We start from the raw sequence: 17,525 nt of genomic DNA on the forward strand, positions 1-17,525 counted from the left end.
CTTCTTGTTATTAAGGAGAGTCACCGAGGGGTTGGTGAAGTTATGTGGTATATATATATTTATATATAAAACGGTTGATCTCTATTTTATTAACGCCACCTTACCTTAGTGTCTGTTTTCTTTTGATATGGGTTTTACTATTGTAATCCTGAGCTCCAATCTTATTATTAATAAACTCAGGTTTTCGTAGAAACCTTTAAGAAGAGTTATAGTTACTACGGAGGGGGAGGAGGATCAGTTTGATTCAGGGCCTAATTACAGTTATAATGCATGAGTGCAGAATCATTTACCAACCGTACGGTTCATAGTGCAGAATCATTTACCAACCGGACGGTTCATAGTGCAGATTCATTTACCAACCGGACGGTTCATAGTGCAGAATCATTTACCAACCGGACGGTTCATAGTGCAGAATCATTTACCAACCGGACGGTTCATAGTGCAGAATCATTTACCAACCGGACGGTTCATAGTGCAGAATCATTTACCAACCGGACGGTTCATAGTGCAGAATCATTTACCAACCGGACGGTTCATAGTGCAGAATCATTTACCAACCGGACGGTTCATAGTGCAGAATCATTTACCAACCGGACGGTTCATAGTGCAGAATCATTTACCGGACGGTTCATAGTGCAGAATCATTTACCGGACGGTTCATAGTGCAGAATCATTTACCAACCGGACGGTTCATAGTGCAGAATCATTTACCAACCGGACGGTTCATAGTGCAGAATCATTTACCAACCGGACGGTTCATAGTGCAGAATCATTTACCGGACGGTTCATAGTGCAGAATCATTTACCGGACGGTTCATAGTGCAGAATCATTTACCGGACGGTTCATAGTGCAGAATCATTTACCAACCGGACGGTTCATAGTGCAGAATCATTTACCGGACGGTTCATAGTGCAGAATCATTTACCGGACGGTTCATAGTGCAGAATCATTTACCAACCGGACGGTTCATAGTGCAGAATCATTTACCGGACGGTTCATAGTGCAGAATCATTTACCAACCGGACGGTTCATAGTGCAGAATCATTTACCAACCGGACGGTTCATAGTGCAGAATCATTTACCAACCGGACGGTTCATAGTGCAGAATCATTTACCGGACGGTTCATAGTGCAGAATCATTTACCAACCGGACGGTTCATAGTGCAGAATCATTTACCAACCGGACGGTTCATAGTGCAGAATCATTTACCAACCGGACGGTTCATAGTGCAGAATCATTTACCAACCGGACGGTTCATAGTGCAGAATCATTTACCAACCGGACGGTTCATAGTGCAGAATCATTTACCAACCGGACGGTTCATAGTGCAGAATCATTTACCAACCGGACGGTTCATAGTGCAGAATCATTTACCAACCGGACGGTTCATAGTGCAGAATCATTTACCAACCGGACGGTTCATAGTGCAGAATCATTTACCAGACGGTTCATAGTGCAGAATCATTTACCGGACGGTTCATAGTGCAGAATCATTTACCAACCGGACGGTTCATAGTGCAGAATCATTTACCGGACGGTTCATAGTGCAGAATCATTTACCGGACGGTTCATAGTGCAGAATCATTTACCAACCGGACGGTTCATAGTGCAGAATCATTTACCGGACGGTTCATAGTGCAGAATCATTTACCAACCGGACGGTTCATAGTGCAGAATCATTTACCAACCGGACGGTTCATAGTGCAGAATCATTTACCAACCGGACGGTTCATAGTGCAGAATCATTTACCAACCGGACGGTTCATAGTGCAGAATCATTTACCAACCGGACGGTTCATAGTGCAGAATCATTTACCAACCGGACGGTTCATAGTGCAGAATCATTTACCAACCGGACGGTTCATAGTGCAGAATCATTTACCAACCGGACGGTTCATAGTGCAGAATCATTTACCAACCGGACGGTTCATAGTGCAGAATCATTTACCAACCGGACGGTTCATAGTGCAGAATCATTTACCAACCGGACGGTTCATAGTGCAGAATCATTTACCAACCGGACGGTTCATAGTGCAGAATCATTTACCAACCGGACGGTTCATAGTGCAGAATCATTTACCAACCGGACGGTTCATAGTGCAGAATCATTTACCAACCGGACGGTTCATAGTGCAGAATCATTTACCAACCGGACGGTTCATAGTGCAGAATCATTTACCAACCGGACGGTTCATAGTGCAGAATCATTTACCAACCGGACGGTTCATAGTGCAGAATCATTTACCAACCGGACGGTTCATAGTGCAGAATCATTTACCAACCGGACGGTTCATAGTGCAGAATCATTTACCAACCGGACGGTTCATAGTGCAGAATCATTTACCAACCGGACGGTTCATAGTGCAGAATCATTTACCAACCGGACGGTTCATAGTGCAGAATCATTTACCGGACAGTTCATATTTAATTTTGTCTAGAAAAATAACACCATCCTCAATGTAGTGTCACCAGTGGAGCTGTGTTGGTGTGACTGTGTTGGTGTTGGTGTGACTGTTGGTGTGACTGTGTTGGTGTGACTGTTGGTGTGACTGTTGGTGTGACTGTGTTGGTGTGACTGTGTTGGTGTGACTGTGTTGGTGTGACTGTGTTGGTGTGACTGTTGGTGTGACTGTGTTGGTGTTGGTGTGACTGTGTTGGTGTGACTGTGTTGGTGTGACTGTTGGTGTGACTGTGTTGGTGTGACTGTGTTGGTGTGACTGTGTTGGTGTGACTGTGTTGGTGTGACTGTGACTGTGTTGGTGTGACTGTGTTGGTGTGACTGTGACTGTGTTCGTGTGACTGTGTTGGTGTGACTGTGTTGGTGTGATTGTGTTGGTGTGACTGTGTTGGTGTGACTGTGTTGGTGTGATTGTGCTGGTGTGACTGTGTGATTGCTGGTGTGACTGTCTGAATGTGTTGGTGTGACTGTCTGGTTGTGTTGGTGTGACTGTCTGGTTGTGTTGGTGTGACTGTCTGGTTGTGTTGGTGTGACTGTCTGGTTGTGTTGGTGTGACTGTCTGGTTGTGTTGGTGTGACTGTCTGATTGTGTTGGTGTGACTGTCTGGTTGTGCTGGTGTAACTGTGTTGATGTGATTGTGTTGGTGTGACTGTGTGATTGTGCTGGTGGGACTTTGTGATTGTGTTGGTGTGACTGTCTGGTTGTGCTATGTTGAGGTTGTGCTGGTGTGACTGTGTTGGTGTGACTGTGTGATTGTGCTGGTGTGACTGATTGGGTTTGTGTGACTGTGATTGTGCTGGTGTGACTGTCTGATTGTGCTGGTGTGACTGTGATTGTGCTGGTGTGACTGTGTGACTGTGCTGGTGTGACTGATTGTGTTTGTGTGACTGTGGGATTGTGCTGGTGTGACTGTGGGATTGTGCTGGTGTGACTGTGGGATTGTGCTGGTGTGACTGTGGGATTGTGCTAGGTTGATGTTGTGCTGGTGGGACATCGCTCTGTGTTAACTGCCGGAGAAGTTGTTCCTGCTGGTTTTGAAGTGTCTGTCGAAGCATCTTTTAATAGGCTTGAGAATCACACACAAGCCTGTCAGATGTAACTGGCAACCTCAGGGAGGCATGGAGAGCAGAATTATGCCAGGGCTCTGTGGGAGGGGGGGGGGGGGAGGTTGGGAGAGCAGAATTATGTCAGGGCCCTGTGGGGGGGGGGGGGGGGGGGGGGGTTGGGAGAGCAGAATTATGCCAGGGCCCTGGGGGGGGGGGGGGGGGAGGTTGGGAGAGCAGAATTATGCCAAGGCTCTGTGGGAGTGGGGGAGGTTGGGAGAGCTGAATTATGCCAAGGCTCTGTGGGAGTGGGGGGGGGGGGGGGGGGGGAGCTGAATTATGCCAGGGCTCTGTGGGAGGGGGGGGGAGGGAGGTTGGGAGAGAAGGTAGGTGGTAACAGCAATCTAAATATATCCCCAGGGACTCGGAGGGAGTTTGACTGGACGCTAGCCAGACTGCACAGCTACAGCCTGCTGTGGAAGAAGAAGAGGAGGGGGTAGATAACACACAGAGTGGAGGAGGAGGAGGGGGTAGATAACACACAGAGAGGAGGAGGAGGAGGGGGTAGATAACACACAGAGAGGAGGAGGAGGCGGTAGATAACACACAGAGTGGAGGAGGAGGAGGGGGTAGATAACACACAGAGAGGAGGAGGAGGAGGGGGTAGATAACACACAGAGAGGAGGAGGAGGAGGGGGTAGATAACACACAGAGAGGAGGAGGAGGAGGGGGTAGATAACACACAGAGAGGAGGAGGAGGAGGGGGTAGATAACACACAGAGTGGAGGAGGAGGAGGGGGTAGATAACACACAGAGAGAAGGAGGAGGGGGTAGATAACACACAGAGTGGAGGGGGTAGATAACACACAGAGAGGAGCAGGAGGGGGTAGATAACACACAGAGAGGAGGGGGTAGATAACACACAGAGAGGAGGAGGAGGGGGTAGATAACACACAGAGAGGAGGAGGAGGTAGATAACACACAGAGAGGAGGAGGAAGATAACATAGAGAGGAGGAGGAGATGTCAGAACAGCAGAAGAGGGATGACCGAGGGGGATGGATGTCAGACCAGCAGGGAGGAGGAGATGTCAGACCAGCAGGGAGGAAGTCAGTGACAGGCTGTCTAGATAATCTTTCACCCCTGCTCTTCGGTCAATTAACCACAGTCTCTATTAATCCCTGTTAGCTGCACGGTACTGTTGTTGCTCGCTGAAGAACAGATCGTAATCAGTGTCAAAACATTTTTAACCACATCACGTTTTTTCTCTTCCAAATAAGATCAACTAGAGACGGGTTCCGTTTTCCGCTAGAGACTGGTTCCGTTTTCCGCTAGAGACGGGTTCCGTTTTCCGCTCGAGACGGGTTCCGTTTTCCGCTCGAGACGGGTTCCGTTTTCCGCTCGAGACGGGTTCCGTTTTCCGCTAGAGACGGGTTCCGTTTTCCGCTCGAGACGGGTTCCGTTTTCCGCTCGAGACGGGTTCCGTTTTCCGCTCGAGACGGGTTCCGTTTTCCGCTCGAGACGGGTTCCGTTTTCCGCTCGAGACGGGTTCCGTTTTCCGCTCGAGACGGGTTCCGTTTTCCGCTCGAGACGGGTTCCGTTTTCCGCTCGAGACGGGTTTCAACGTTTGTCCGTAAACGTCAAGTTTTGACGGGTCGTCCTTTCCTACAGTTGAATGAGCAAATAACACTAGTGGCCTCATGAGGGGAATGTTATTCATATTTTTCATAATTAATCAACTTTTTTCCCCCTTTTTTTTTTAGTGTTTCCAGTGTTTCTATGTCAAGCAGTTTTGTTATATTTCAGTCTTCTGTGATGTATATAAAGTGTAATATTGGGATGCAAACTCAAAATGTAATACATTTCTACTCTATATCTGACGTGGTACAAGGGTAGACTTTTGTTTCAAAGTCGATTTTGTTTAAGACAATTTTGTTCAAGAAACACTCTGACTGTGATTTAGCTCACTGCAGTAATATACGTCTAGACATTCATTCCAAAAGGTTAAGGTTTATGGTAAATAAAAATTAAATAAAAGTGCCAGCCTAGCACTGGGATTGAACCTGCGATCCTCGGGTGCCGGAGTTCGCACTTTACACCCATCCGCCAATCCCGTCCGCAGTTCCCTAGCAAGCCGCAAGCCTATGCTAAGCGTGATCACTGTTGCCCCTAGTGACCGGTCATCCCCCGACGTCCTGTGGACCTGGACAAACGTCGAGTACTGCGTTAGATCTGGTGTGACCTCGCTGTTACACTAGCATACCACTTGGAAAGAAGAGATGTATTGGGCATGCCTTCCTAGTTATATTCTAGTGTAGCAGACCTGAGTCTGGCTCATGGTCTCGTGATGAGGTAGACCTGGGGGAATTCCCTCATGGTCTCGTGATGAGGTAGACCTGGGGGAATTTCCTCATGGTCTCGTGATGAGGTAGACCTGGGGGAACTTCCTCATGGTCTCGTGATGAGGTAGACCTGGGGGAACTTCCTCATGGTCTCGTGATGAGGTAGACCTGGGGGAACTTCCTCATGGTCTCGTGATGAGGTAGACCTGGGGGAACTTCCTCATGGTCTCGTGATGAGGTAGACCTGGGGGAACTTCCTCATGGTCTCGTGATGAGGTAGACCTGGGGGAACTTCCTTATGGTCTCGTGATGAGGTAGACCTGGGGGAATTTCCTCATGGTCTCGTTATGAGGTAGACCTGGGGGAATTTCCTCATGGTCTCGTGATGAGGTAGACCTGGGGGAATTTCCTCATGGTCTCGTGATGAGGTAGACCTGGGGGAATTTCCTCATGGTCTCGTGATGAGGTAGACCTGGGGGAATTTCCTCATGGTCTCGTGATGAGGTAGACCTCGGGGAATTTCCTCATGGTCTCGTGATGAGGTAGACCTGGGGGAATTTCCTCATGGTCTCGTGATGAGGTAGACCTGGGGGAATTTCCTCATGGTCTCGTGATGAGGTAGACCTGGGGGAATTTCCTCATGGTCTCGTGATGAGGTAGACCTGGGGGAATTTCCTCATGGTCTCGTGATGAGGTAGACCTGGGGGAATTTCCTCATGGTCTCGTGATGAGGTAGACCTGGGGGAATTTCCTCATGGTCTCGTGATGAGGTAGACCTGGGGGAATTTCCTCATGGTCTCGTGATGAGGTAGACCTGGGGGAATTTCCTCATGGTCTCGTGATGAGGTAGACCTGGGGAAATTTCCTCATGGTCTCGTGATGAGGTAGACCTGGGGGAATTTCCTCATGGTCTCGTGATGAGTTAGACCTGGGGGAATTTCCTCATGGTCTCGTGATGAGGTAGACCTGGGGGAACTTCCTCATGGTCTCGTGATGAGGTAGACCTGGGGGAACTTCCTCATGGTCTCGTGATGAGGTAGACCTGGGGGAACTTCCTCATGGTCTCGTGATGAGGTAGACCTGGGGGAACTTCCTCATGGTCTCGTGATGAGGTAGACCTGGGGGAATTTCCTCATGGTCTCGTGATGAGGTAGACCTGGGGGAATTTCCTCATGGTCTCGTGATGAGGTAGACCTGGGGGAATTTCCTCATGGTCTCGTGATGAGGTAGACCTGGGGGAATTTCCTCATGGTCTCGTGATGAGGTAGACCTGGGGGAACTTCCTCATGGTCTCGTTATGAGGTAGACCTGGGGGAACTTCCTCATGGTCTCGTGATGAGGTAGACCTGGGGGAACTTCCTCATGGTCTCGTGATTAGGTAGACCTGGGGGAACTTCCTCATGGTCTCGTGATGAGGTAGACCTGGGGGAACTTCCTCATGGTCTCGTGATGAGGTAGACCTGGGGGAACTTCCTCATGGTCTCGTGATGAGGTAGACCTGGGGGAATTTCCTCATGGTCTCGTGATGAGGTAGACCTGGGGGAACTTCCTCATGGTCTCGTGATGAGGTAGACCTGGGGGAACTCCCTCATGGTCTCGTGATGAGGTAGACCTGGGGGAATTTCCTCATGGTCTCGTGATGAGGTAGACCTGGGGAAATTTCCTCATGGACTCGTGATGAGGTAGACCTGGGGGAATTTCCTCATGGTCTCGTGATGAGGTAGACCTGGGGGAATTTCCTCATGGTCTCGTGATGAGGTAGACCTGGGGGAATTTCCTCATGGTCTCGTGATGAGGTAGACCTGGGGGAATTTCCTCATGGTCTCGTGATGAGGTAGACCTGGGGGAATTTCCTCATGGTCTCGTGATGAGGTAGACCTGGGGGAATTTCCTCATGGGGGGGAACCGGGTTCAAATCCCGACCCTGACATTTAGTGTGCACTGTGGAACATGAAGTCACCAACAGCCTCTCTCTGTATTGTTCTCTCCTGTAGTGTGAACTCTGACCCCATGTTCAATAACCCCCTCTCTGTGTGTGTGTCACCAGAAACGAGCCAGAGGCCAGCTGCTGTTTGCCAAGGTGTGTGACCATCTGAACCTGCTGGAGACGGACTACTTTGGCATCACGTACCGCGACGTAGAGAACCAGAAGGTAGAGGAAGAGACTCATCAAAGATGCCTGTCTGTCTGTTATCTGTCTGTCTGTCTGTTGTCCTGTTTGTCTGTCTGTTGTCCTGTCTGTCTGTCTGTCTGTTGTCCTGTCTGTTGTCCTGTCTGTCTGTCTGGTATCACGTACCGCGACGTAGAGAACCAGAAGGTAGAGGAAGAGACTCATCAAAGATGCCTGTCTGTCTGTTATCTGTCTGTCTGTCTGTTGTCCTGTCTGTCTGTTGTCCTGTCTGTCTGTCTGTTGTCCTGTCTGTTGTCCTGTCTGTCTGTCTGGTATCACGTACCGCGACGTAGAGAACCAGAAGGTAGAGGAAGAGACTCATCAAAGATGCCTGTCTGTCTGTTGTCCTCTCTGTCGGTTGTCCTGTCTGTCTGTTGTCTTGTCTGTCTGTCTGTTGTCTGTCTGGTATCATGTTTATTTTTTAAATAAATACTGAAACTTGGTGTAGTGTTGCATAGACAGGGGCACCGGATCCTAGATTTACACAACTACTCTGAGACGTTTGCGTTGACAGACTGATACCGGTTCCCCCAGGTATCTTTCTCAGGGCAGTGGTAACGTGACAGGCTCTGTTAATGACTGGAGACATGGTCATTCATTGATTTTTTTTAATGAATATATCATTACTAATTTGCCTCTTTCTCCAGAACTGGCTGGACCCGAACAAGGAACTGAAGAAGCAGATAAGGAGTGAGTTGCAGTGTGTTAATAGGACACTACACTACTCTCTACTACACCACACTATGCTACACTATACTGCATGACACTACACTATACTACACCATACTACATACTACACTATACTACAAAACACTATACTATACTACACTATACTACACTATACTGCATGACACTACACTATACTGCATGACACTACACTACACCATACTACATACTACACTATACTATACTGCATGACACTACACTACACCACACTACATACTACACTATACTACAAAACACTATACTATACTGCATGACACTACACTACACCATACTACATACTACACTATACTACAAAACACTATACTATACTGCATGACACTACACTATACTGCATGCCACTACACTATACTGCAAAACACTATACTACACTATACTGCATGACACTGCACTATATGACACTATACTACACCACAGCAGATAAGGAGTGAGTTACACTACTCTCTACTACACTACACTATGCTACACTATACTGCATGACACTACACTATACTATATGACACTATACTACACTACACTATATGACACTATGCTACACCACACTATATTACACTATACTACACTACACTATATGACACTATACTACACTACACTATATGACACTATACTACACTACACTATATGACACTATACTATATTACACTATACTACACTACACTATATGACACTATACTACACTACACTATATGACACTATGCTACACCACACTATATTACACTATACTACACTACACTATATGACACTATACTACACTACACTATATGACACTATGCTACACCACACTATATTACACTATACTACACTACACTATGCTACACTGTACTGCAAAACACTACACTACACTATATGACACTACACTATACTACACTACACTACACCACAGCAGATAAGGAGTGAGTTGCAGTGTGTTTATAGGGCACTACACTATATGACACTATACCACACTATGCTACACTATACTGCATGACACAACACTATACTACACTACTCTCTACTACACCACACTATACTACACTATACTGCATGACACTACACTATACTACACTATACTGCAAAACACTACACTATACTACACCATACTGCAAAACACTACACTATACTACACCATACTGCAAAACACTACACTATACTACACTATACTGCAAAACACTACACTATACTGCAAAACACTACACTATACTACACTATACTGCAAAACACTACACTATACTGCAAAACACTACACTGTACTACACTATACTACACTATACTGCAAAACACTACACTATACTACACTACACTATACTGCATGACACTGCACTATACTGCAAAACACTACACTATACTGCATGACACTATACTACACTATACTGCACTACACCACACTACATTATACTGCAAAACACTATACTACACTATACTGCAAAACACTACACTATACTACACTACACTATACTGCAAAACACTACACTATACTACACTACACTATACTACACTACACCACACTATATTACACTATACCACACTGTACTGCATGACACTACACTATACTACACTACATGGTACTGCACTATACAGCAATATACTGCACTGTAATATACTACACTATACTGCGCTATACCACACTACACTGCACTATACTATACTGCAAAACACTATACCACATCTATAACTATACTACACTATACTGCACTATACAACACTACACTATGCTACACTATACTGCGCTATACTGCACTATACTGTGCTATACTACAATATACCGCACTATACTGCACTATACTACAATATACTGCATTATACTACAGTATACTACATTATGTTGCACTGTACTGCACTATACTACAATATACTGCGTGCCACTACACTCTACTGTACTACCTTATACGGCAAAACACTACACCACGTCTACGTTCTACTGCGCTACACTCTACTGTACTACACTTTTCTGTATACTATAGCCTATTCTGCACCATACTATACTACACAACACCAAACGACACTATACTATGGTCTATACTACACTATACAACACTACACTATGGGCTATTCTGTACTATACTATACAATACCAAACTACACTACACTATAGCCTATTCTGCACCATACTATACTACACAACACCAAACGACACTATACTATGGTCTATACTACACTATACAACACGACACTATGGTCTATTCTGTACTACACTATACTGCACTGTGCTACACTATACAACACTATACTACACACTATACTGCACTGTGCTACACTATACAACACTATACTATACAACCCTACTATAGTCTATACTACACTGTACTACACTATGCTATAGTCTATACAGCACTCTACTATAGCCTATACAGCACTATACTATAGGCTATACAGCACTATACCACACTATACCATAGCCCATACAACACTATACTATAGTCTATACAGTACTATACTACACTATACCATAGCCCATACAACACTATACTATAGTCTATACAGTACTATACTACACTATACTATAGTCCATACTGCACTATACTACACTATACTATAGTCTATACAACACTATACTATGGTCTATACAACACGATACTACACTATACTATAGTCTATACAACACGATACTACACTATACTATAGTCTATACTACACTATACTATGGTCTATACAACACGATACTACACTATACTATAGTCTATACAACACGATACTACACTATACTATAGTCTATACTACTCTATACTATAGTCTATACAGTACTATACTACACTATACTATAGTCTATACAGCACTATACTACACTATACTATAGTCTATACTGCACTATACTATAGTCTATACAGCACTATACCACACTATACTATAGTCTATACTACACTATACTACACTATACTATAGTCTATACAGCACTATACTATAGTCTATACTACACTATACTGTTGTCTATACTACACTATACTACACTGTTCTGTAGTCTATACAGCACTATACCACACTATACTATAGTCCATACTGCACTATACTACACTATACTATAGTCTATACAACACTATACTATAGTCTATACAGCACTATACTATGGACTATACTACACTATACTGTTGTCTATACTACACTATACTACACTATACTATAGTCTATACAACACTATACTGCACTATACTATAGTCTGTGCAACACAATGCTACACTATACTATATACTACACTATGCCATAGTCTATACAGCATTATACTACAGTATACTATAGTCTATACTACACTATCCTGTGCTATACTGTAGTCTATATTATGCTTTCTTGTTTTGCAGGTGGCCCCTGGAACTTTGGCTTCAACGTCAAGTTCTACCCCCCAGACCCTGCCCAGCTGTCTGAAGACATTACCAGGTAAGCTGGGTGGATCGACTGCTTTGTCAAAGCCTCTGAAATACAGTGGTGTTGCTATTTATGGTATAATACTATCTTACTTGCATCTCCCACTCTCCTCTTCTCTCTCTTACTGTCGCTCTATCTCTACCTACCTTCCCTCTCTCTCTCTCCCCTCCCTCTGCCTCCCCCTCTCTCCCCTCCCTCTGCCTCCCCCTCTCTCCCCTCCCTCTGCCTCCCCCTCTCGCCCCTCCCTCTCCCTCTCTCCCCTCCCTCTCTCTCCTCCCGCTCTCCCTCTCTCTCCTCCCGCTCTCCCTCTCTTTCTGCCCCCTCTCTCCCCCCTCCTCTCTCTCCCCCCTCCTCTCTCTCCCCCCTCCTCTCTCTCCCCCCTCCTCTCTCTCCCCCCTCCTCTCTCTCCCCCCTCCTCTCTCTCCCCCCCTCCTCTCTCTCTCCCCTCCTCTCTCTCCCCTCCTCTCTCTCTCCCCTCCTCTCTCTCTCCCCTCCTCTCTCTCCCCCCTCCTCTCTCTCTCCCCTCCTCTCTCTCTCCCCTCCTCTCTCTCTCCCCCTCCCCCCCCCTCCTCTCTCTCTCCCCCTCTCTCTCCCCCCCTCTCTCTCCCCCCCTCTCTCCCTCCTCTCTCTCTCTCCGCCCTCCTCTCTCTCTCTCTGCCCTCTCTCTCCCCCCTCCTCTCTCTCTCTCTGCCCTCTCTCTCCCCCCTCCTCTCTCTCCCCCCTCCTCTCTCTCTCTCTAGGTACTACCTGTGTCTCCAGCTGCGTGATGACATGGTGTCTGGTCGTCTCCCCTGTTCCTTCGCCACCCACACCATATTGGGCTCCTACACGGTCCAGTCAGAACTGGGGGACTACGACCCCGAGGAGACAGAGTACAACAGTGAGCTCCGCTTCGCTCCAAACCACACCAAGGAACTTGAGGACAAGGTCATGGACCTACACAAAAACTACAAGTATGTCCGGCGATAGATTATCTATACAATCTAGCTATCTATAAGTATGTCTGTCAGTCTGTCTGGAGGACAAGGTCATGGACCTACACAGGAACTACAAGTCTGTCCGGCTATACATTATAGATCCATACGTCTATCTGTCTGCCTGTGTCTGTACCCATTTTAGCTCATTCTCTGATACGGAGCATGTCTGAGCCCCGTAGTTACAGGACATGAGCCCCGTAGTTACAGGACATGTAGTTTAATTATGGACGTCTCTGAGCCCCGTAGTTACAGGACATGTACCCCGTAGTTACAGGACATGAACCCCGTAGTTACAGGACATGAACCCCGTAGTTACAGGACATGAACCCCGTAGTTACAGGACATAAACCCCGTAGTTACAGGACATGAACCCCATAGTTACAGGACATGAACCCCGTAGTTACAGGACATGAACCCCGTAGTTACAGGACATGTCGTTTAATAAAGGACGTCTCTGAACCCCGTAGTTACAGGACATGAACCCCGTAGTTACAGGACATGAACCCCGTAGTTACAGGACATGAACCCCGTAGTTACAGGACATAAACCCCGTAGTTACAGGACATGAACCCCGTAGTTACAGGACATGAACCCCGTAGTTACAGGACATGAACCCCGTAGTTACAGGACATGTAGTTTAATAAAGGACGTCTCTGAACCCCGTAGTTACAGGACATGAACCCCGTAGTTACAGGACATGAACCCCGTAGTTACAGGACATGAACCCCGTAGTTACAGGACATGAACCCCGTAGTTACAGGACATGAACCCCGTAGTTACAGGACATGAACCCCGTAGTTACAGGACATATACCCCGTAGTTACAGGACATGAACCCCGTAGTTACAGGACATGAACCCCGTAGTTACAGGACATGAACCCCGTAGTTACAGGACATGAACCCCGTAGTTACAGGACATGAACCCCGTAGTTACAGGACATGAACCCCGTAGTTACAGGACATGAACCCCGTAGTTACAGGACATGAACCCCGTAGTTACAGGACATGTAGTTGATGCCTGATGTCTGTTTTCAGAGGGATGACGCCGGCTGAAGCAGAGTTACACTTCCTGGAGAATGCCAAGAAACTGTCCATGTATGGGGTAGACCTCCATCACGCTAAGGTACACACACACACACACACACACACACACACACACACACACACACACACACACACACACACACACACACACACACACACACACACACACACACACACACACACACACACACACACACACACCTACATAAACTACACACACCTACACACACCTACACACACACACACACACACACTACACACACACACCTACACACACCACACACCTACATACACCACACACCTACATACACCACACACACACACCTACGTACACTACACACACACACACACACCACACACACACACCAACGTACACTACACACACACACCACACACCTACATACACTACACACACACACACACCTACACACACACACACACACACACACACACCTACATACACTACACACACACACCTACACACACCACACACCTACATACACCACACATACACACACCTACGTACACTACACATACACACACACACACACCTACGTACACCACACACACACACACACACACACACACCTACGTACACCACACACACACACACACACACACACACACACACACACACACACCTACGTACACCACACACACACACACCTACGTACACTACACACACACCTACATACAACACACACACACACACACCTACGTACACTACACACACACACACACACCACACACACACACCAACGTACACTACACACACACACCACACACCTACACACACCTACACACACCACACACACACCTCCACACACCACCTACCAAACTCTCTCTCTCATGTCACTGCTTGTCAGAGGCACTCTGCTAATCCTTCCAATGCACCGCTGCTGTTTCAGTGACTTCATCAGTGATGTCAATGCCATGCTTAACACCAACACTGGGCTGCTATGTCTGTATGTGCTGTGAGCCAACTGCCCGGGGCCAACTGCCCGGGGCCAACTGCCCGGGGCCAACTGCCCGGGGCCAACTGCCTCTGCTCTAGCAGGACTGCCGACTGACTGTTACCATCTACAGACCATGTACAGATTAGTAGTGAGGAACGAAGAGGAAGTAGTTTCTATCCACTAATACACTATGAATACAGATTAGTAGTGAGGAAGTAGTTTATATCCACTAATACACTATGAATACAGATTAGTAGTGAGGAAGTAGTTTATATGCACTAATACACTATGAATACAGATTAGTAGTGAGGAAGTAGTTTATATCCACTAATACACTATGAATACAGATTAGTAGTGAGGAAGTAGAGGAAGTAGTTTATATCCACTAATACACCATGAATACAGATTAGTAGTGAGGAAGTAGAGGAAGTAGTTTATATCCACTAATACACTATAAATACAGATTAGTAGTGAGGAAGTAGTTTATATGCACTAATACACTATGAATACAGATTAGTAGTGAGGAAGTAGATTATATCCACTAATACACTATGAATACAGATTAGTAGTGAGGAAGTAGTTTATATCCACTAATACACCATGAATACAGATTAGTAGTGAGGAAGTAGTTTCTATCCACTAATACACTATGAATACAGATTAGTAGTGAGGAAGTAGTTTATATCCACTAATACACTATGAATACAGATTAGTAGTGAGGAACGAAGAGGAAGTAGTTTATATCCACTAATACACCATGAATACAGATTAGTAGTGAGGAACGAAGAGGAAGTAGTTTATATCCACTAATACACTATGAATACAGATTAGTAGTGAGGAACGAAGAGGAAGTAGTTTATATCCACTAATACACCATGAATACAGATTAGTAGTGAGGAACGAAGAGGAAGTAGTTTATATCCACTAATACACCATGAATACAGATTAGTAGTGAGGAACGAAGAGGAAGTAGTTTATATCCACTAATACACTATGAATACAGATTTGTTTTTGTCATTTAATAAACCATTTGACAAGTTGAATGGGATCAGCATCGTTTTTCTCTCTCTCCTCTCATGAAACCACCGGGCTAGTTGGTAGGAAACCTGTTTGAGTGTTTGGCTCCAGCTAAAGGGGAGGTAAGAGGCTGCTGCATCGTGTTTGTGTTTTTTTAAATTGACGCATGGCTTTAGCTTAGCAGTCATCACGCTGTGGCTTGTTTTTACCCATCATCCCTCTCTCCCCATTGCTGTGCTGCGCGCTGCTTGTCTCATCGGACCCTAGATACACCCGTCCCTCACGTCATGTACATGTAGAGTAAGAGGTGAGACACGAAAGCACTGCCCCGTTTATCCGCCTGTCTGTCCGTAGCCGTTTACCATCAGAACCCTGCCCAACGCTTGCCCTCTACCGTTACTCCCTCCACAACTGTTAGTGTCTGGAGAAGAATCCTTCCTAACATTGTGATTCCTATTTAATCATTTCTACGACTCCTACGGGGTATTGGGTCGTACTGAAACTCATTCTTTGTTTTCTATACGGGTGTGTTCCAGGAGATCCTGCTAGGAGTGGTCTCCTCATCTATAGAGACAGACTGTGTACATCAGTAGTAGTGTATTCTATACTGGGTGTGTTCCAGGACATACTGCTAGGAGTGGTCTCCTCATCTATAGAGACAGACTGTGTACATCAGTAGTAGTGTATTCTATACTGGGTGTGTTCCAGGACATACTGCTAGGAGTGGTCTCCTCATCTATAGAGACAGACTGTGTACATCAGTAGTAGTGTATTCTATACTGGGTGTGTTCCAGGACATACTGCTAGGAGTGGTCTCCTCATCTATAGAGACAGACTGTGTACATCAGTAGTAGTGTATTCTATACTGGGTGTGTTCCAGGACATACTGCTAGGAGTGGTCTCCTCATCTATAGAGACAGACTGTGTACATCAGTAGTAGTGTATTCTATACTGGGTGTGTTCCAGGACATACTGCTAGGAGTGGTCTCCTCATCTATAGAGACAGACTGTGTACATCAGTAGTAGTGTATTCTATACGGGTGTGTTCCAGGACTCTGAAGGCGTAGAGATCATGCTTGGAGTGTGCTCCAGCGGGCTGCTCATCTACAGAGACAGACTGAGAATCAACCGCTTCGCCTGGCCCAAGGTCCTCAAGATCTCCTACAAGAGAAACAACTTCTACATCAAGATACGCCCCGGAGAGGTAAACACACCAACAACAACATCAACAACAACAACAATTGTAGATCTGTTACAAACCGGGTCAGGTGTTTTACCATGTGACGACTACTCTGTGGCCCGGGGCCTAGTCAGACGACTACTCTGTGGACCGGGGCCTAGTCAGACGACTACTGTATGGCCCGGGGCCTAGTCAGACGACTACTCTGTGGCCCGGGGCCTAGTCAGACGACTACTCTGTGGCCCGGGGCCTAGTCAGACGACTACTCTGTGGCCCGGGGCC

General features: G+C 46.3%; 1 protein-coding gene across 21 annotated transcripts in view; it reads left to right on the forward strand.

The window, feature by feature from the left end:
- The window catches only part of epb41l3b (erythrocyte membrane protein band 4.1-like 3b), a 105,975-nt gene that overhangs the window by 44,873 nt on the left and 43,577 nt on the right, over positions 1 to 17,525 (forward strand). For 19 of the 21 annotated variants that reach the window (XM_055882351.1, XM_055882359.1, XM_055882350.1 and 16 more), the window contains 7 exons: positions 7,891 to 7,995; positions 8,661 to 8,703; positions 12,006 to 12,081; positions 12,810 to 13,022; positions 14,082 to 14,169; positions 16,141 to 16,185; positions 17,115 to 17,267. In XM_055882351.1, coding sequence (XP_055738326.1) covers positions 7,891 to 7,995; positions 8,661 to 8,703; positions 12,006 to 12,081; positions 12,810 to 13,022; positions 14,082 to 14,169; positions 16,141 to 16,185; positions 17,115 to 17,267 — 723 coding nt within the window. The remainder of the gene's footprint in view (positions 1 to 7,890; positions 7,996 to 8,660; positions 8,704 to 12,005; positions 12,082 to 12,809; positions 13,023 to 14,081; positions 14,170 to 16,140; positions 16,186 to 17,114; positions 17,268 to 17,525) is intronic. The other 2 variants (XM_055882354.1, XM_055882363.1) reach the window with 1 other exon arrangement.

Source organism: Salvelinus fontinalis, chromosome 26 (genome assembly GCF_029448725.1).
Source record: "Salvelinus fontinalis isolate EN_2023a chromosome 26, ASM2944872v1, whole genome shotgun sequence".
NCBI lineage: Eukaryota > Metazoa > Chordata > Actinopteri > Salmoniformes > Salmonidae > Salvelinus > Salvelinus fontinalis.